At 37.8% G+C, this 21,629-nt stretch overlaps 1 protein-coding gene across 8 annotated transcripts in view; it reads right to left on the minus strand.

Annotated features, from left to right (window-relative positions):
- pard3bb (par-3 family cell polarity regulator beta b) overlaps positions 1 to 21,629 on the minus strand; it is a 296,499-nt gene that overhangs the window by 68,874 nt on the left and 205,996 nt on the right. For all 8 annotated transcript variants that reach the window (XM_026272247.1, XM_026272250.1, XM_026272245.1 and 5 more), the window contains 2 exons: positions 12,525 to 12,641; positions 10,249 to 10,530 (listed from right to left, as the gene is read on the minus strand). In XM_026272247.1, the coding sequence (XP_026128032.1) occupies positions 10,249 to 10,530; positions 12,525 to 12,641 (399 nt within the window). The remainder of the gene's footprint in view (positions 1 to 10,248; positions 10,531 to 12,524; positions 12,642 to 21,629) is intronic.

A 21,629-nucleotide genomic window follows, 5' to 3' on the forward strand; every position in this document is an offset into this window, starting at 1 on the left:
CATGCTCGAAAAGTCATGAAACTTTGCACACACCTCAGAACTGGCGAAAATTTACGTCTGATATGGGTTTCAGAAGTGGGTGTGGTAAAATGGCTCAACAGCGCCACCTATACACGTTCAACGGTGTGCGCCTCGAGCTACGTTTCATGTACATGTATGAAAATCGGTATACACATGTAACTCTCCAATACCTACAAAAAAGTCTCTTGGAGCAAAATCCGAAACCCAACAGGAAGTCGGTTATTACTAATATTATGAGCAAATTTTGTGTCATTTTTGTCATTTCCATGCGTTGTATTTTAACGAACTCCTCCTAGAGATTCATTCAGATCAACACCAAATTTGGTATGCCTAATCTGAAGGCCTTTGCGATGTTAAATTGCGAAGCTTTTGAGTTTTCGTTAATGGGCGTGTCCGTGGCGGCCTGGCAAATTTCGATGATTCGCCATGAAACAGGAAGTTGCTATAACTCAGACATACAATGACCAATCTGCCCCAAACTTCACATGTTTGATAAGACTCCTGACCTGAACAGATTGACATGCCCATATTCAGTTATAGTCATAGCGCCACCTATTGGCAACAGGAAGTGACATATTTTACACTGTGATGAACTACTCCTAGAAATTTTATGACATCAATGTATTTTTTGTGGTCAGTCTAATCTAAAGGCCTGTGCGATGTTAAGTTGTGAAGATCTTGAGTTTTCGTTAAAAGGCGTGTCCATGGCGCCGTCACGAAGTTCGATGTCTCGCCATGGGAATAAAATATGTTATAACTCAGGCATAAAATGTCCGATCTTCCCCAAACTGCACATGTGTGATAAGAGTCCTGGCCTGAACACATCTGAAGGCCAAAATTCCATCAGGTGTGGCAAAATGGCTCGATAGCGCCACCTATACACTTTCAACAGAGTGCGCCTCGAGCTATGTTTCAAGTACATGTACAAAAATCGGTATACACATGTAACACAGCAATACCTACAAAAAAGTCTCTTGGTATGAAATCCGAATCCCAACAGGAAGTCGGTTATTTAGAATTTTCTCTGCAAAATTGGCGTTTTTTTGGCCATTTTCAGGGGTTGTACTTTAACGAACTCCTCCTAGAGATTTATTCAGATCAACACCAAACCTTGTCAGTGTAATCTTAAGCCCTTTGCGATGTTAAATTGCGAAGATCTTTAGATTTCGTTAAAGGGTGTGTCCATGGCGGCCTGACAAATTTCGATGTTTCGCCATGAAAAAGGAAGTTGCTGTAACTCAGACATACAATGTCCAATCTGCCCCAAACTTCACATGTTAGATAAAACTTCTGCCCTTAACAGATCTCCATGCCCACATTCAGTTATAGTCATAGCGGCACCTATTGGCAACAGGAAGTGACATGTTTTACGCTGCGACAAACTACTCATATCATTTTTTTGAGATTAACATATATTTTGTGGTCAGTCTAATCTAAAGGCCTGTGCAATGTTAACTTTTGGAGATGTTGAGTTTTTGTTAAAGGGCGTTTCCATGGCGCCATGACAAAATTTGATGTCTTGTCCAAAGCAAGAGAAGTTGTTGTAACTCAAGCATAAAATGTTCAATCTTCCCCAAACTTCACATGTTTGATAAGAGTCCTGGCCTGAACACATCTGAAGGCCAATATTCCATTATAATGATAGCGCCACCTGCTGGCAACGGTAAGATTGGCACATATATGGAATATACTTTGATATATTCCACTTATATTTAGGACATTAAATGCATATTTCTCAACGTTCACCTTTTTACTAAAGCCACACGATGGCGGTGAGCCCGGGTGCGAGGGCCCGTTCATCGCTGCTTGCAGCTTTAATTATTATTCTTCTTCTTCTTCTCCCGAATGAATCACATTTTTGAGGGCTTTAACATGCTCAAAAAGTCATGAAACTTTGCACACGCGTCAAACCTGGTGAAAATTTTCGTCTGATATAGGATTCAGAAAAGGGTGTGGCAAAATGGCTCGACAGCGCCACCTATACCAAGAAAATCAACAGCCTTCCAGCTATGTTTCACGTACATGCACGAAAATTGGCACACATATGTAACACACCAATACCTACAAAAAAGACTCTTGGAGCGAAATTCTAAACCCAACAGGAAGTCGGTTATTTTTAATATTATGAGCATATTTTGTGTAATTTTGGTCATTTCCATGTGTTGTATTTTAACGAACTCCTCCTAGAGAGTACTTCAAATCAACACCAAATTTGGTATGCCTAATCTAAAGGCCTTTGCGATGTTAAATTGCGAAGATCTTGAGTTTTCGTTGAAGGGCGTGTCCGTGGCAGCCTGGCGAATTTCGATGATTCGCCATGAAAAATGAAGTTGCTATAACTCACACATACAATGTCCAATCTGCCCCAAACTTCACATGTTTGATGAGACTCTGAACCTGAACAGATTGACATGCCCATATTCAGTTATAGTCATAGCGCCACCTATTGGCAACAGGAAGTGACATACTTTACGCTGCGACGAACTACTCCTAGAAATGTTATGACATCAATGTCTTTTTTGTGGTCAGTCTAATCTAAAGGCCTGTGCGATGTTCAGTTGTGAAGATCTTGAGTTTTCGTTAAAAGGCTTGTTCATGGCGCCGCGACGAAGTTCGATGTCTCGCCATGGGAATAAAAGATGTTATAAATCAGGCATAAAATGTCCGATCTTCCCCAAACTTCACATGTGTGATAAGAGTCCTGGCCTGAACAGATCTGCAGGCCAATATTCCACCGGGTGTGGCAGAATGGCTCTATAGCGCCACCTATACACATTCAACGGAGTGCGCCTCGAGCTATGTTTCACGTACATGTACAAAAATTGGTACACACATGTAACACTCCAATACCTACAAAAAAGTCTCTTGGTACGAAATCCGGATCCCAACAGGAAGTCGGTTATTTTTGAATTTACCTTCAAAGTTGCTGTTGTTTTTGCCATTTTCAGGGGTTGTACTTTAACGAACTCCTCCTAGAGATTTATTCAGATCAACATCAAACTTGGTCAGTGTAATCTAAAGCCATTTGCGATAATAAATTGTGAAGGACTTGAGGTTTCGTTAAAGGGCGTGTCCATGGCGGCCTGACAAATTTCGATGTTTCGCCATGAAAAAAGAAGTTGATGTTACTCAGACATACAATGTCCAATCTGCCCCAAACTTCACATGTTGGATGAGACTCTTGACCTGAACAGATCGACATGCCCATATTCAGTTATAGTCATAGCGCCACCTGTTGACAACAGGAAGTGACATATTTTACACTGTGACAGACTATTTCTAGAAATTTTATGACATCAATGTCTTTTTTGTGATCAGTCTAATCTAAAGACCTGTGTGATGTTTAGTTGTGAAGATCTTGAGTTTTTGTTAAAAGGCGTGTCCATGGCGCCGTGACGAAGTTCGATGTCTCGCCATGGGAATAAAAGATGTTATAACTCAGGCATAAAATGTCCGATCTTCCCCAAACTTCACGTGTGTGATAAGGGTCCTGGCCTGAACATATATGAAGGCAAATATTCCATTGGGTGTGGCAAAATGGCTCGATAGCGCCACCTATACACTTTCAACGGAGTGCATATGCACTTTCAACGGAGTGTGCATCGAGCTATGTTTCACGTACATGTACAAAAATCAGTACACACATGTAACACACCAATACCTACAAAAAAGTCTCTTGGTACGAAATCCGAATCCCAACAGGAAGTCAGTTATTTAGAATTTTCTCTGCAAAATTGGTGTTGTTTTTGCCATTTTCAGGGGTTGTACTTTAACTAACTCCTCCTAGAGATTTATTCAGATCTTCACCAAACTTGGTCAGTGTAATCTAAAGGCCTTTGCATTGTTAAATTGCGAAGATCTTGAGGTTTCGTTAAAGGACGTGTCCATGGCGGCCTGACAAATTTTGATATATTGCGATGAAAAGGAAGTTGCTGAAACTCAGACATACAATGTCCAATCTGCGCCAAACTTCACATGTTAGTTAAGACTTCTGCCCTTAACAGATCAACATGCCAATATTCAGTTATAGTAATAGCGCCACCTGCTGGCAACAGGAAGTGACATGTTTTAGGCTGCGACAAACTACTCCTATAATTTTTTTGAGATTAACATATATTTTGTGGTCAGTCTAATCTAAACGCCTGTGCAATGTTAACTTTTGGAGACCTTGAGTTTTTGTTAAAGGGTGTTTCCATGGCGCCATGACAAAATTTGATGTCTTGCCACAGCAAGAGAAGTTGTTGTAACTCAAGCATAAAATGTTCAATCTTCCCCAAACTTCACATGTTTGATAAAAGTCCTGGCCTGAACACATCTGAAGGCCAATATTCCATTATAATGATAGCGCCACCTGCTGGCAACAGGAAGATTGGCACATATATGGGATATACTTTGATATATTCAACTTATATTTAGGACATTAAATGCATATTTCTCAACGTTCACCTTTTTACTAAAGCCACACGATTGCTGTGAGCCCGGGTGCGAGGGCCCGTTCATCGCTGCTTGCAGCTTTAATTTAAATCTGCAATTTCTGCTTTTTAGAAATAAGCTTTCACATCCTCCTGTTTCCAAAAACAGAACAGCACAGTATGCAGCGGCATGACTTGTTGCTAAGCTACAAGATGCATCTAGAAGAAACCGCTAAGTGAATGCTTTGTGTGAGCGCACACACGTGTGCGTTTGAGTGTGCATGCTTTTTTTCTTGTATGTGCTTCAATGGGAGAATGATGTGGAATTGCTTTTCTTCAATGAGTGACAGGCAGGAAGTTCTTGAACAAATATGAGAGGAGGAAATGCAGAATGAAAAAGGGGAAAATAGAATGAGGGAAGTGCATTGAGAGGAAGAGAAAAGCTCAGGGGCGGAATGCACTAGTAGCACTTGTCCGGTTCTCTAGATTAGGCCAGATGAATCATAAGGACTCCGAGAACCCAACAAACCAGAAGAGGCTTCCTCTATATGCTTTCATTCTCAGTCTTTCAAAGCCTATTCACACAAAGTCTGAACTTTCAGGCACAAAAAATGTGCAAAAAAGATTTCCAAACGAACACTGAACCTCTATGAGCTTGCTATAGAGTGAATTTTCATTTGGAGGTTTGCTGATCAATAGGTATCAAAGCAGGAAGTTGCAATCTTAGACAAAGTTCAGGTAAAAAGTAAATAAATAAATAATAATAATATGAAAAAATTTAAATGAATGGCTATCTTTACTGAAATTCCTGCAATTGTATTTTTTGGAAGCCAAAATTTTCAATTAAACTAGATTTGTTTTGAGACTAAACTTAGACATTTATTGATATATTCAGATATCAAATCTTTTCAGAAATTGCAAATTAAGCATTGGAGGTTCTGTGATCAGTTTTATGGGATCAGCTAGACCTGCAGAATATCCATCATAACAGATACATAACATTTACCAAGCTAAAATCCTCTCTTTTAATTTGCATGGTTTGAATCCCTTTAAAACAGTGGCACAATAAAATAAAATAAAAATAACTACAAAATGAATGAATAAACAAATGAAACAAAAAAAATTGAAAATTAATAATTCCTATAAGATAAAAAAATTAAAGTACATACATTACATAGGAAAAGTTTAGACAATTTTAGGTTTAAAACAATAATATCATTTACTATAATATGTATTTATTTGTGCGTAAATGCATGTGTAAATTAAATATATAATATTTAAATATTTATAATTTACATAAATGCTATTATTAGTAGTATTAATATTATATAACATGTATTTATTTATATTTAAAAACGACACCGAAGCCTTTTTTAGACAGACAGTTGGATGACTGGTCAACTATCTTGCCCATTTCCAACACGGTTACCTACATTTCTTTCAGACACACTGAAAACACATTAAACCCTCATTGCAGGAGGGCTGGTGAATAAGAGACAGAGAAGCGGTGTCAGACCAGGGAAGGGTTTGCAGATACGAGGATACACTTAAGGGAGCGGGCTGGCACTCTTTAAAAGCAGCCGAACGCGCCTGTAGCTCTCATTCAGCTCAGCAGAATGGCTGATTAATTAACGGGCAGAAAAGCACTCCACTACTCACACAACCAACACTAAAAGCTTTTCTTTCTCCATCTAGTGATTTCTATAATTATTTTGATGGCGAGGCTGCGCTCCAGGCCTCAAGAAAGCGGGGAAGGAGGAGGGAACATGAGGAGAGACGAGGAGGAGAAAGCCCTAACTGTGTTTTTTTTATATAGGCCAAATCTTTCAGTGAGGTATCTGGGCACAATGGCTGCTGATGGGGGACTTGAGTGGACATCGGTAACCTGTGGAGTAGCTCTTGATGGGTTTGTGCCGTGTTTTGGACTGACCCCGGCGGGGTTATTTTGAGCACCGGAGGACTGTTTGCTTAGGACAGTGTGGGGGCTATTGTTCCCGAGCACATCCAGGACACGGCATTCATACGGCGAGTTAGAGCGTCGGGTGGAGAGCGAGAAACCTTGTGGACCCCTTCCTCCTAGCTCTTATCAAACCGATTCCCAACTTTTTCCTCATGTGTTTGTCTCTAGAAGTGTTTTTGGAGATGTGGAGGCAAGGGTTGGCAATCTGCAGCTCTCCACTGGTCTCTAAAGAACTGGGTTGCCCCTGTGAAGATAAGAGAGCCACCTGTTTCCCTCATCCCTCTCTATCACTGGAGAGAACAATGATTATTTTTTAATTGGAGCGGAGCAGAGCTCTGGAGAGTCTGGTTGTTATAGTAACTTTCCACGCTGAGTGCGGTGGGCCTCTTCAGGGCTGAAGGAGCAGCTCGCTGCGGACCCTTCTTCTCACAACCAATGCCAAATAGCTCTTCGATTGCTTCTCTCTCATGAGGAGAACCTCAAGAGCCCCTCACTCTTTCTCTCACCACATTCCCCACGTCCTTCACCTGCCTGCCTCTCCACTGCTCCAGAGCGCTCAGATGAAAAGAGGAACGGAGAAGCAAAAACGAAGGTCTCTGGTATTGGTTGTTTGGATGATAAGAGATTTATGTCTTAAATTTCAATTGCTCAAATCACTTACATTGGCATGAGTCAGGCTATCTTTTGCATCATTTAAAATGGTATTATTTTTGTATTCACTCATGCAAAAAAAACAATGCTGTTCAAAAGTTTGGTGTGGTGTATTTTCCGCAACAAACTTTCTAATAAGCTGATTCGCTCAATATGCTTGAGAAAAACGGTTTATTATCAATTCTCACTCTTATCATTGTTGTAACAGGTTTGTCGGGATACTTTGAACAACAGAAACAAAACCTGAAGAACATTTCTAAGAGCTTTGAGTTTCTTAATTAAAATTCATTTTGATATTTATGATAATTTTAGGGCATAAAGTCAAAAGTGTCAGAGTGAAACAACTGTTCTGATATTATAAAATTATAAAAAATAAGTACCATCACAAGGCACACGTGGTATATGCAAATATACCTGATGGTTAAATCACACGCCAATTTATAAAATAAAAAAAACGTTTTAAACTTTGAAACTAACATGAATACAAAAAGGTCATTCCTAAAATATTGGTGGATGTGGTTTAAACTAGATTTCTCATAAAATCATGCACACTCTTCCGTCACTGACCCTTAAACCATGCATTGCACAGTTCTTTATTAGGTGACCACTACTGGAGAGTAGCTCAGTTTTATTTACTCACCATCGAGATTTGAATTGCTTTTGGCACTCATTGAGCGTTCATTTTGGACCCAGAAAATAGCCAATAAAGGTGTGCTGCTTTAGGAGTTTAGTTTTCCTGATTTAAAACTCAGCTTCAAAATGTCTTTATTCAGTGTAATTGCATGTGAAAGAAAAACGGAAAGTAATTATGAAACTAAGATGTACTACGCAGACACACTTCAATGCAAAGTCTGTCAAGGCCATGTATGGAAACAAAGTTGCAAAAACAGGTCATTAACACTTCCCATATTTGAATATCAATGTCATATACAGTTATGTTTTTTGTATGCAAAGATGTTAGCTAATCATGGCAGAGGTCATTCATATCTACAAGTCTTACAGGTCAAAACCGGTTTAAACTCTGACTTCATTTCTACTGTTAATCACTCACGAACACTGTAAAAACATTTTTTTTCAAAGTTATACATAACTTACATTTTACAAAAAATAAATAAATTAATTGTGAAATTTACTAGCAATTTCTGAGTGGGATTTGTTTTAAAGCAAACCCTACAACATTTGATTCAGTGCAGTGGAAACATTCTTCACAATATCTTCTTTTGTGTTCTGCAGAAGAAATACAGTTATTAAGGGTTTTGAACAACATGAGGCTTGGAAGTATGACTGCATATATTGTGACGATAGTATAAAGTGTCTATTGTTAGAGATTTTGCCATATTGTTTATTTCATGGTATGTAAATACATTCACATAGCACAGTACTACATAGGAATGAGTGAAAGTGACTACATGTCCAGTTCTGGGTGAACTAGATCGGCCAATAGAGGGTGAAAGCACTTTTTCTTGGACAATGCATTGTAATTTTTACATGAAAAATGTAGATGCACAGAATCCTGCTGAGCTTCACTACTGACCATTTAAGCCACTACACACACTAAAAAGACACTTTTTATGACAGCAGTGGGCAGCAGGGTGTGTGTAAAACTGCCTGTCTGTCTAAATAACCAAGTCGCTTTAATGACTCTCAGAAGACGCTTTTAAATCAGACACCGGCCATACAACAGAGCAGCTCTACCGTTTAACAAACTCTTCACATGTGACGAGAGCACGCTCATGCTGACACCGGAGTCACTGATGCTAGTCTCATTCACATCCTCAATTTACCCATCAGCAGCCTATCAGCATGAATTTCCTCAAAATACTCCCCTTATGCAGGGCAGATATGAAAATGCAGCAGCATTCAAACCCATGACAGAGTGTGAAAGGCTAAAGGAGAGGAAATTATTTATCAAAAACTGAGGCTGTAGGAGACACCTGGCCACAGAGTCAGACAAAGTGTCATACAGTAATGCATATGACAAAGATACATCCTTAATGAGCTGAGTTATAGCCGATATGTCTCTCTGTGGCAGACATCTTTCCCTTCACACAAATAAATGAGTTTCCTTCAGCCAACTACTGTATCTGACCAACACTGACCCCTCATGCTGAGACCTTCCTTTTTCCCAATGAAACTCCTTGTGACCCAAATGTCCACTCAGAAATTGCCACAGAGATGATGGGAACAAGACATTCAGGTATCTATAATGTACTACAGGAACTTGTTAGTTACTTTTGCATGACTTTTTTGTATAAGAGAGAAGTTTTTTACTTGTATTTGTCAGTGAAAACAAAAGGTCATCTGTGTTATGTATCTGTGTTATCTATATTCTAAAAGTGGTTACAGAGAGGCTTGTTCATTTATCATTTTTTAAAAAACATTTTATTCCTAAAAACATGGTGATTTTTTTTTCTAAATTATACTAAGAGATATCAAAAATCCCCTCTGAAAAACCTTGAAAAACAAAATGAAACTGGCTTTATCCAGCAATTTAGTTTACGTTCTGGAAATGTATGAAAATGTGTGCATATTCAATTAGATAATTCCTCAGTTGCATATTTAAACACAACACTTCAGAAATGTGTGCAATTCTTAATGTAATCTATAAGTTGGGGAAATATGGTGACATCTATCAGTTATTTATTTTCTCACCCTATTCATCTGGGGTGTCCAGCCATAAAAATGCAGTTCTTGATTTAAATTTCAAGGCTAATGCATTACTTCACTATAGGTGGAGGCCCATGACATATATACTTTGATATATTTCTGAAGCTCAATCAAAAGAACAGAATTAACTGCATAGCTCTGTCAGAGCTGATGGGTCCAGCAAAAATGAGAGAATCAATATTAGAGCAGCTCCTCTGGGTTCACAGCTGTGACTCTGTGTCTAAAGGTTATGAGAATTACAAGCCATGGTGAGAAAGAACCTGTTATTAAAGTGTGTTATTAGCCGTTTTGGCTTCTTTACAGTTGCCAGGCAATATGCTGTATTAATATAACGTTCAGCTGACATGCATCACAGGTATTTTATGACAGCTACAAACAAGACTCATTCAAACAGAACTGATTAGTTTTACCTCTTTTGGAGTCCTTAGTTTTAAAGTGTAATAGTATAGAACAGGCTGTTTTTGCACTTATGCCAGACATTTCATTCATATCGGATAAACGAGATGAAATGGATTTTTTTAATATATGCATATTTACCTGTCTGCAGCAGGAGGTGGAGGGCTTCGTTGTTTGTTGACTTTGGCGTACAGGCCGTCCAGAGGGTCTTCTGCGGACGGCTCTCGGCTGTGGGACACTGGGGGCGGTGGTCTCTGTGGGGAAGGGCTGCGGTTCCCGTAGCGTGGCTGGGAAGGTGATCCGCGCTCCCTGAAGTTGTTGATGCGGGCGTAGTTGGGGTCCAGGTCATCATCCTCCACATCAGGTGGGGAGAAGCGGTCCCGGACCTGGCGTTGCCTCAATTCCTGGTGCTTGGCCTCAATTCTGTAACACAGAGAAGCTGATGTCAACCTAAATTGCTTTAATTATTATAATTTATGCTGTTTGTTCAAAAGTTTGATTTTCTTTTCTTTCTTTTTTTTATAAGTCTCTTACGCTCACCAAGGCTCCATTTATTTGATTCGAAATACAGTAAAACAGTACAATTGTGAAATGTTATACTACTATTACATTACTGTTATTACTCAATTTTTTTTTTTTTTTTATCAAATAAGTTCAGCCTTCTTGAGCATAAGAGACTCCTTTTAACAACATTCAAAAATAATTATTCCAAACACTTGACCGGAAGTGTTTGGTCTGCAATTTCAACTGAGCCATTGAGCAAATCACACAAGCAATGAGAACGCAACTGCTAGAACCTGAATTTGTATTTACACTTTCAAAAACACAAGGAACTGGAAAGGTCAAGAAAGAGCTTTCGGACACATCCAGCTGATTTCCTCTCTCCCTCTTTCCTTGTCTGTCTCTCTAAGGAGCTAAAACATGCTCAGTCAATAAAGTCTCTCTCTGAACAAATGCCACTCTGGAGCATATGGAGGAGAACAGCATGGCTCCAGCTCACACTTCACACATTTCCAAGTCCAAATAAGCCTCGGCAAACACCACACAAAATAATGACTGCAAAAACATCCCTGCATCTCAGCTAAATATATCCTTTTCTCCTGTCTTCTGGCAGAATATACATCACATGCCGAGAGACAGAGATAGAGAGAGGAAGAGGAATCTAGTGCTGCGTGCCATCTCAGTAATGGACCACAAAAAGCTGTCAGTCCTACAGAGTGAATGAGAGGGAAAGGGACAAAAAATAAGAGATCTAATCCTGCGTGTTATACAATGAGTCATCTAAAACCATGTGTGTCATACATGACAGTAATGAGCTATACCATTGTTCCATATGGCAGGTAATGATTTTTTTCCAGCTTACTCTTGAGTTTATAAGACTTTTGTATCATCCTGAAGAGGTTTGTTTTGTGTTAATGACGGGATTTGCTTTAGCTGAAATTATGTTCAAAAAAGAAACAAACAATGCATGAAATCGACTGCTTGGGACAATGGTCAATTGAACAGTTTAGTGGTCATAATTTACTTATATATTTATGCAAATAGCAACAGCTTCAAATTTAAAAAGTGCATCTAACCCTTAACTAGTTTGAAATACCAGCCTTTAAAAAAATTGCTTGATTATTTATTGAGAGGGCTATAAGTTTTTGAAAATGTTATTTGTTTTTGTGCAGTGTGTCTCAGATCATGTGCCCCTTCACAGGTTACTGGAAATGAGTCGTCCTCTTTTGAGCCTTGCCTCCCAAATTTCTTTTACTTCTGGAGGGTATTAACATGCCAAAGTTGCTTTTATGCTGGCTCAAGGGATCTAAGCCTGACTCCTATAAAACTGCATAAGAACAATCTCCATAATTCAGTTGCCTACATAGGCAGCATTTTAAGGCATTATAGTCATGAGCTACACCGTTTCTAAAATCATATCCAACATCAACAATTTTTTTTATACATTTAAAAAATATGTTTTTAATATATTTTTTGTTTGTTTTTATGTTTGAGCTTATATATATTATCATAACAGTCTGAGTGATTCTGATTCCTGAACAGTAAACTTTGAAGTGTCAGCTTTGTGAACATATGTTGATTCTGTACATGTATCTAGTCAGAAAGACTCATGAGCAGAAACCTTTTTATTTTGGGTATGTCATTTGTGTCTCCATGCCAAAAATGGGGGGTGACTGGTAAGCCAAAATGTTGGTAGCAATCCCATAATGCCATGTGACAAGTGACTATTTTAATATATGTGTATTCTATACACTACCATTCAAAAGTGCGGGGTCGGTAAGATATTTTAATGTTGCTGCCACTGTAAAGTGTTCCAAACCAGGATGCTGTCTATGTAGGCAAAAGAAAGCAAGACAGCTCTCTAGGTTTTGATAGTGATTCACTGTGGTGTTATGGTGTAATGACATTAATCCCACCTTTCTCTCTCTTCCTTCATCCTCTCCAACTCTTCCTCGCTCAGAATTTCTGACGTCTGCTTCTGCACATTCATTTTTGTCTCCGTCTTGCTCTTCTCTTCTTTTTTCTTTCCAAACCTGAGAGAGAGAGGGGCATAGAAAGACATCACTGAGTGATCGCTATTTTGCAAATGAAGTTTATCTAGGAAAACAGGCTGAGTGACTATCTAGTGTGTGTCTGTGTTTACTCCGGGGAGTTCCTAAATCGCTGTAGGGGACGGAGCATATCAGTAGAGATGTTTCGTTAACATGCATCATTTCTGCACCAGTGATTGAGTCCTGCACCCGTCTCCATTTTCTCTGCTCATAGAAGGTCATTTCTCATGTGTGCCTGTGTCTCAAACCCACTTGCGCCCAGCCAAGCAGCACAGCACGCGGCTTCAGTGCAGTGTATCAATGTCAGAGTGAGCAGAGGTCACGGCCTCCAGATACACAAACACATACACACACCAGGACTCCTCTAAGCACACACACACACGAGCACAGTCCGAGGAAATCACACCAGTGTCCTTTAGCAACGCACATCCGGCGCACACACTCAAACACAGGGACGGAATCTGATCTAGATTATCTTCACATGAATCTCACACATCTGCACACAATGATCATGATGTGAACATGTCTCTCTCATTTACTCAACAATAGAGAGGGAGAGCATGAGCTCTACAGAGTCCTACACAGCACTGCAGGTGGCACTTATACACACCATGATATCACTTCAACATAATCACAAGCTCTCAGCTACTGAGAAAAATAAAGATAAAAACACAATTACAAAAAAGATTCAGCATGAACGGCATTTCATTTAATGCGGGCAATCTAAAAAAGACATTAATGAATTAACAAGGATACAAAGGAACGCAAAAATAAATGATAAATGAATGTATGAAGTAAAATCAAGAAGAAATGAAACAAAAGAACAAATATGAAGGAATCACTGATTAACTGAACGCTTGTATTATGAAACATGAACATGAAATAAGTAGTTAAATACTAACTAATTACAAAATGAATGAAGAAACCAAAGAAGAATCAAATTAGCAAACATATAACAGAGGTTTCTAATGAATGAATGAATTAATAGGGAATCAGTGAATGAACAAACACATGAAGTATCAATGAATTAATAAAATGAACCAACAAACAAATTAAAGACAAATGAATATGAAGGAAACGCTGAACAAATTAACACTATTTATTTGAAGAAAACAATGAATGAACTACTTAACTAATAAATTAAGGAAACCTCAAATGAATCAAGAAACCAAAGAAATAATCAAACTAGCAAACAAATAAATGACTGATCAAAAAAAAAAATGATTGAATGAATGACTGACTAAATGAAAACAATGGATCAGTGAATAAATAATATGAACCAATAAACAAATTAACAAACAAAATCAATATGAAGCAATCAATGAAAAAAAAAAAAAAAAAAAAACGGACAGTTGCACAAAATACCGTACATAACTAACCAACAATAAATCTATCAAAAGACAAAACAACAATCAAACTATCAAAAAGCAAAATGATGAATGCCAGGATGAATAACCAAACCAATGAATGAATCAATACAAGAAACAAACAAACAAAAGAGGGAATCAGGAACCAAAAAATAAAAAAAATACCCCTAACCTAAACACGACAATGGATAAGAGGTTTTTTGTTTTTTTTGGGTATGTATATATCTTTCGCTGCAGAACCTTTGAGACATCTAATGCAATGCCTTCAGAAACTAGAGTTTAACACTAACACAGCAGGACTGTGTTCAGATGTGAGAAAATCCAGAGGGCACAGAGTGAATAAAACGAAAGGAGTAGCACAATTCAGAGGTGATTCACACTTGCCTGCAGCTCAGTCATCGCGGCCTCATCTAAGTCAACAGATTTGTCCAGAACATTTCCTTCTTTCCCTCCGTCTCCACTTGTTACTCAGCGCTTGATCAGGGCAGATGATTCACTGCCCGTCAGCGCTCCATCTTACCTCTTGTTTCCAAACAATGTCCAACGAACAAACGCTATGTTGCCAAGTTGCTGACTGACATTGCCAGGAGGAGAAGACCGGTTTTCCCAGACAAACTAGGAAAGTGTTAAGATATCTGTATGAGGAATAAGATGTCAGAATGATCAGCGAGCCTGTGGTCAAATACAGGCCAAATGAACTTTCTGCCACCCTAACAAAAGGGAATTGAGAACATTTACTGAACATGACTACTTTCTTACTGGCCAAAAAAAACTGTATTCTGCACTATGAAAATATTAAGACACTGAGAATTATTTATGAACAGAAATTCACTCTGCTCATGTTTCATGAATGAGGCCCAATAATAATTTAGCTGGCCAGTCACATTGCTTTAATTTGATTCGCTCACATCACCTACGTCAGATGAGATGTTTTGAGACCAAAATGCAAAAGCACATATACACAGCTCACACAGTTCTCAGAGGAGAGTTGAAAGAGTTGAAAGCGCATCTCTTGTACAGTAAGTCACACAACTCTTAGTGACCCCAGACATGTGAGACAGCAGGAGACATCCTCACACAGACACATTTCTTCAGTCTAATTGGTGCTGACTAAGTGCAGACCAGATTTTCCATTCTCCACTCAAACATACAATAACACACATTCATCTTTTATACCTGTTCTTACAACACTCCCTCACTTTCCTAAAGACACACATGCAAACATGTCTGAAATGAAAAGATAAAGTAAACATACCGCAAGTCACGTCATAATACACACTTTATGCTTAGCAGAGCTAGAAAGCAGCTAACTGCATTTCTCTTCTAAACTGTCCTCTTCCTCATAAATAGTGTTGGAGTGATTCACTCCAGTGAACTGGTTCAGAAAGCCATTCTAGTGAACTGATTTAAAACAGCAGATTTACTGTTGTGAATAAATTCAAATAGTTTCATTCTATTGAACTATTTAAATGACAGATTTATTTAAATGAACAAATTCACTTAGATTCATTCTTGTTAACTGATTCAAAATTCAGATTCATTCTAGTGAACCATTTAAATGACTTAAATTTATTTTAAGTGAACAAATTAAAATTGTCAGATTCACTCAAAACTTATTTCAATGAGAGATTTATTTTAGCAAACCACTGCCTAAAAATGGTTAGATTCATTCAAATGAATCAATTCAAAAAGTCAGATTCATTCTTTTTTCCAATTTATTCCAGTTCAACTACTCAGATTCGATATATCGATTCATTCTATAGAACCGATTCAAAAAGTTTGAATCTTTCCACTGAACTGATTTAAAATGGTAGAGTTATTGGAGTGAAATGAATCAAAGTCATATTCATTCTACTGAACATCTAAAAAAATGATTCATCAATGTGATTCCCTTTGAGACTTTTCGGACCTTTTTTTATTATATACAGTATATGATATTCGTTAATATGTTCACTTCAAGTTACATAAACTGGGGTTTTCCAGTTTTATTAACGCAAAGTATATGTTTAAGTTAATTTCATGAGATTGAATTTTCATTTCAAAACTCTCAATGTCTAAAATCCACTTTGGCTACATTAGCATTATTGTCATCAGATACATATATATTAAATAAAAAAAAAAATGTTTCTGTTTCCCACTGTTTCTCTCTCTCGATCATGCACCCTTCCTGTATGTCCTCTGGCTGTGTATTTGTGTGTGGATGCAGCACTCTCATAACTTAATTACTGTATTTATCTTATTAGACTGCAGCTATTTAATGTTAGTGCTTTGGCATGCGCTTCCTGAACATCCATTCTGCTGCCTCATTAAGATCAGGCCCTATGAGACCTAAACGCTAAAACTCACACTCACATTAACACATAACATGCTGCTAATGCATTCTGACACAGCATTTATCAATACAATGAAAGACAAATCTTGAGCAAAATGACCATAAACAGTCTAAAAGTGACTGTTATGCATTAAATTGATCAAAAGTGACTTCTATAATGTTAAATAACTTTCCTTTTTCAAATAAGCAACTGTTTTCAACACTGATAATAATAAGAAATGTTTAACAAGCAGCAAATCTGAATGGAGTAGTAACCACTGAAACTACAGATTTGCCATCAAAGCAATAAATTACATATTAAAAAATCTTTTCACTGGTAATTTCAACATCATACTGTTCATATGCAGCCATCTTGGAAATACGATCATTCACGTGTGAAGGCAGCATAAGAATTGCTACATTTATGTAATCAGCCAATCGAAATGGAGCTTGCCATTTCGCGAATACGTACGGCCCGGGGCTGTGCAGTCTTAGGCTGACACCAGATGATTTTCCCCAAGTGTAAGAGGATGTACCAGAGACAAACGTGTATTTTAACAGGTTCTCTGACTCTGAGCTAAAGGGCACAGCGGCAGCTATCAAAGGAGGAGCCCAGCTGAGCCCAAACCAGAACATGAATAAATAAAGGTAATAATTAGACTGTCATAAGAAACCCTGCCACTAGAGATGCTTCAAACACAGACTGACAGTTAACCAGGCATAGCACTTAGAGGGGGAGTGGTTACAGGCCAAGAGAATGACAGATGTGGCATGCCAAATTACTACTAACAATTATGAAGTCACACTGGAAAATACTGTATGGTTTTTTTTCCCCAATTACTTCTAATTTTAACATTTTTATTTCATGCAGTTTAAAAAAATTCCCCAATAACTCAAATGAACTGACAAATATGATGTAATGTTTAAAATAATTCTCATTATGTAAAAACGTCACAATATTTTAAAATGTAATTTATTCCTTTGATTGTGAAGCTTAATTATTTTTCAACCCAGGCTCATTGGGTTCAGTCTCTAAATACAGTGCATTTCTGCAATGCCATTATTACGTATCTAAGAGAATGTTTCGAGGCAGTTTCCAGTGATTGGTGCTAAAACACAGGTTCAATGCGTGACCCTGGCACATTTTTGTTACGTTGATATAGGCACGTATTACTGTGTTTTTATTGCATTGCTTCAGGTACGGATTGTAGAAGTTCATGAATCAAATATAGTAGTAGTGTTACACTATCCACGATAGTGTTAACAAAGGCAAAACTGGTATAAAAACTGATTTGTTGATGCATCCATGCCATTTGAACTTCTCTATATGCAGCTTTGAACTCTTCAAACTTTCAAAATGATCAGTTCTCAAATGTTGCAGCATGTTTAAATTGTTTTGAATGCATAACATGATATTCCTCAGGTAACTGTGTGAAAATTAGCCTTTATTAATCGAAACGGTGGACATGCAAATCATACTTTGTGTGAAAAGGAATACAATTTTGTCAAAGTTTTACTTCTAGTGTTTATTTCAACTGGAACCTGCATTTAAATGTAAATTAAATTAAATTAAAAAATTTAATTTATGCAATTAGCAGACGCTTTTATCCAATGCAACTTACAGTGCATTCAGGATATCAATTTTTACCTATCATGTGTTCCCAGGGAATCGAACCCCCAACCTTGCGCTTGATAAAGCAATGCTCTACCAATTGAGCTACAGGAACACTATTTGCATGTAGAATATAGGTACAGTTTTGTTTTTTGTTTTTTCCAGTCTTGCAGAAATGTATTTAGAGACACGCATTTCCAACGAGCCCATGCTGATTTGTTTTTTTTTTTAACATCATTACTCCAGTGTTCAGTTTCACATGATCCTTCAGAAATCATTCTAATATGCTGATTGGCTGCTCAAGAAACAGTTCTTATTATTATAGTGTTAAAGACAGTTGTGCTGCTACACTTTCAGGATTATTTGAATAATACAAGCAATAATATAAGTTCAAACGAACTGCATTTATTTGTATTAAACTCATTCTTTTCTGTAGTTTTTATCAATTTACAGCATCCTTGAACATCAAACAATTTTTTTTATCAGTGCATTCTGGGAACGTCTAGGCAGTAAAAGATTCAGCACTCTGAAAATGGCAGAGGCATGCCCTATGCTTTTATTAAAGCATGACGCTAAATATTTTCCTAACAATCTATGACAATTGTAACATCGTTAAAGTGATTTAGTACACAGATAGTTCATCAAAATTGAGTGTAAAATTGCCTAACAGTGAAGTCAAGAGCTGCTGATTGTTCCACAGTGTTAAATTCATCACGCGGCAGTAAACTCTTCAGGGGGTGAAGGCCCGCGGCGAAGCCAAACTGTGCTGATCATTACCAAGAAATACATCATGGCTCTCTCTCTCCCTGTGCCAAACATTAATTTCCTCCATGTCTAATTAAACTACCTGCTTGTAAAGTAAAAATACAGTGTCTTACTCTCACGTTTGCCCGTTAATTCACTCCCTTTTTGGTTTTCTGCTTTGCTAAGACTCTCTCTCAGAGAGCTGTAGGCAAATCTGTATCCTCTCCGGATAACATTTCCCTGAGGGCTGCGGGAAAGGAAAAGACTGGGATTTAATCTTTTCTTCTGAAGCGATGGGATGAGTGAAAAAAGTGCTTTAACAGTTTCTCACTCTGACCGTCTTTATCACACAAACACACACATTCTCTGACACCGCAAATATACAGCAAGGTTTATTTAAAGGAAATCCAGATGAATGGAAAAGCACTTCAAATGAAGCGCGAAGAGGAAGGGGTTAAGATTCAAACATCTGCAGCACACAAAACTGAAAATCTTACACATCCAAACAACGTACACATGCAGATAAACACAATGACCTCACACACACTCGCAGAGCTGATAAAAGAGGACCCACAGGGCCCGTCTGTGTGTGATCTGAATGTGATGGTATGTGGGGTGAGCAGCAGTTCACATCAATCCAAAAGGGAAAGACAAAGACAGCAAGAGAAACATGAAAAAAAATTTAAATGCTGCAGGGTAAAACTCTAAAGGCCACTTTCCCAGACACTGATTAAACCCATTACTACAATGAAAGGGATAATCACTGTTGGAAATGTTTCAATCTGATCTATGGCTGAAAAGGCAACGCTAACGGGGTGAAGCATAAGGATATAGGATTCTAGAGAGGACCAACAGCCAAAGAATAGTTCACCCAAAAAATGCACAATTCAAAGTCAAGATTTTCTTTCTACACTATGTGGAAATTAAAAGAGATGTTTGAAAAATGCGTGAGGAAAATTGCCTTTTACCATCTTCAATAGTTTGTGTATACACATAATTGAAAGTGGTGCATTAAAATGTCAGGCCAGTGTTATTTACTTATTCATGTATTATTAAAGTAATTTAATTTACAATTTAGTTGAAGTTTTATTCATTTTGCCATTATTTGTGCTTTTAATTATATATTTCTATAGTTTTAATTTATTTTTAAGTTTCAGTATTAACTTTACTGTATTTCAGGTAGCCTCCAAAGCAACATTTCTATTTTTTATGTGATGTTTCTCATCTTATATTTACATTTAAATTTATTTACATTTCATTAAGATTATAAAAGGGTTTTAATAGTTTTAGTTCATGATAACAACACAGCGACAGGATGATTTTAACGTGATTTTCCGACTTTTTGGAGACCATTATTTGTCACAATATGCTTTTATTGTAGCCAGATTTTCATACAGGTTTGTAATGGCAAGGTAAAAAAACACAAATTTACAGTTTTGGCTGAACTGGCCCTTTAAGAGTTGACTGTTTTGATTTCTTGTGAGTGATGGTGAACAGGAGCTGTTTTTCAGGACACCTGCAGACCAGAGCAAAGCAGTCTCCACTTTAATTATCTCTCCCTACTGCCTCTCCATATTCATTATGGTTTATTCCACCGAGACACACACTCATTTTCAAGAAATCTTGCACACACACACACACACACACACACACACACACACACACACACACACACACACACACACACACACAGGAAACAAATGCACAAGCATAAGCAAAAGGAAACTATGAAACTGATGAGAGAGCAGGCACATTTTTAAACACTAATTTCGATTCATTTCTTCCTTCTTTTGCTTTCCTGACCGTTTCTTTGGCAGTGGGGTCATATTACAGCGGGATTCAGAACCCAAATAAGATTAGCTCTGGCTGAAGTGATGTCACCACATTGACCTTTCCGACTTTCTGCCGTTCCCAACAGGGCACCGCTGAAATAATGAGCCTTCGTTACCATAGCAGCTTAATAGGTGCCAGTTGTAGAAACTGAACGAGCCAATCAGGACAGAGCAATGCTAAGTACATTCAAGCTGGCCTGAAAAATATCCACTTTAGCCAACGAACATTCCTGACACGTCAAGCTGGTAATGCCCGAAAAGTGCAAATGGGTGTTAGGCTATTAAGAAACTGGCCTTTAACAAAAGGCGGCTCGGGAAAAATAAAATAAAATAAAAAAAAAACACTTCGTACATATCAATACAATGGATAAATGATAAGGAGCCATTGAATGAAGCCAAGCGTTCTGATTGGAAGCGACGCATGTTTCTGAAGGAGACTGGGTTGTTCAAATGGCCAATTAGCAGCTGATTCTGATGAATTCATTAGCATGTTCTCAGGTAATTAGAGGAAGCGGCTGAGTGAATACTAAATATTCAACAGGAGAACAGACACAGTGCCACACAGCTCGCAGTGTTCCTCTGTAGACTCTCATTAGCATAAACACACACACACTTACACACACACACTCTTAAGGGCCCATCTGTACTACTGAGAGACTGTTTCATACACGGATATAAAAATTCACACCTCCAAAATAGCCTTTCCATTACAGGAAGAAACTAAGAGGTAGGTAAACAAAAAGTCTTCTATTATCACGCACAACATATTCTCAGCAAGAAATACATTCCTCATTGACAAACATCATCTTTAAAGACAATAATGAACCAATTTGATGATACAGTTTTCTAGTTTTTCATTTTTATATATAATGAATATGGTAAAACCTCATTTAGCAGCAAGTTTTATAAACGATACATTCAAACTGAATAATTTCCAACCACTTCATATGCAACCAGTTGTTTGCTGGGACAGGAAATAAAGTACGAGCGTAAAGACATTGTTAGTCTGAGTCTGTGGTATTTATAATTTAGTTGAAGGGACATTCTTATTCTGGACATTCTAATTTCATAGGAATTATTTATTTATTTATTTATTTATTTTTG

This window comes from Carassius auratus, chromosome 9 (genome assembly GCF_003368295.1).
Source record: "Carassius auratus strain Wakin chromosome 9, ASM336829v1, whole genome shotgun sequence".
NCBI classification, from domain to species: Eukaryota; Metazoa; Chordata; class Actinopteri; order Cypriniformes; family Cyprinidae; genus Carassius; species Carassius auratus.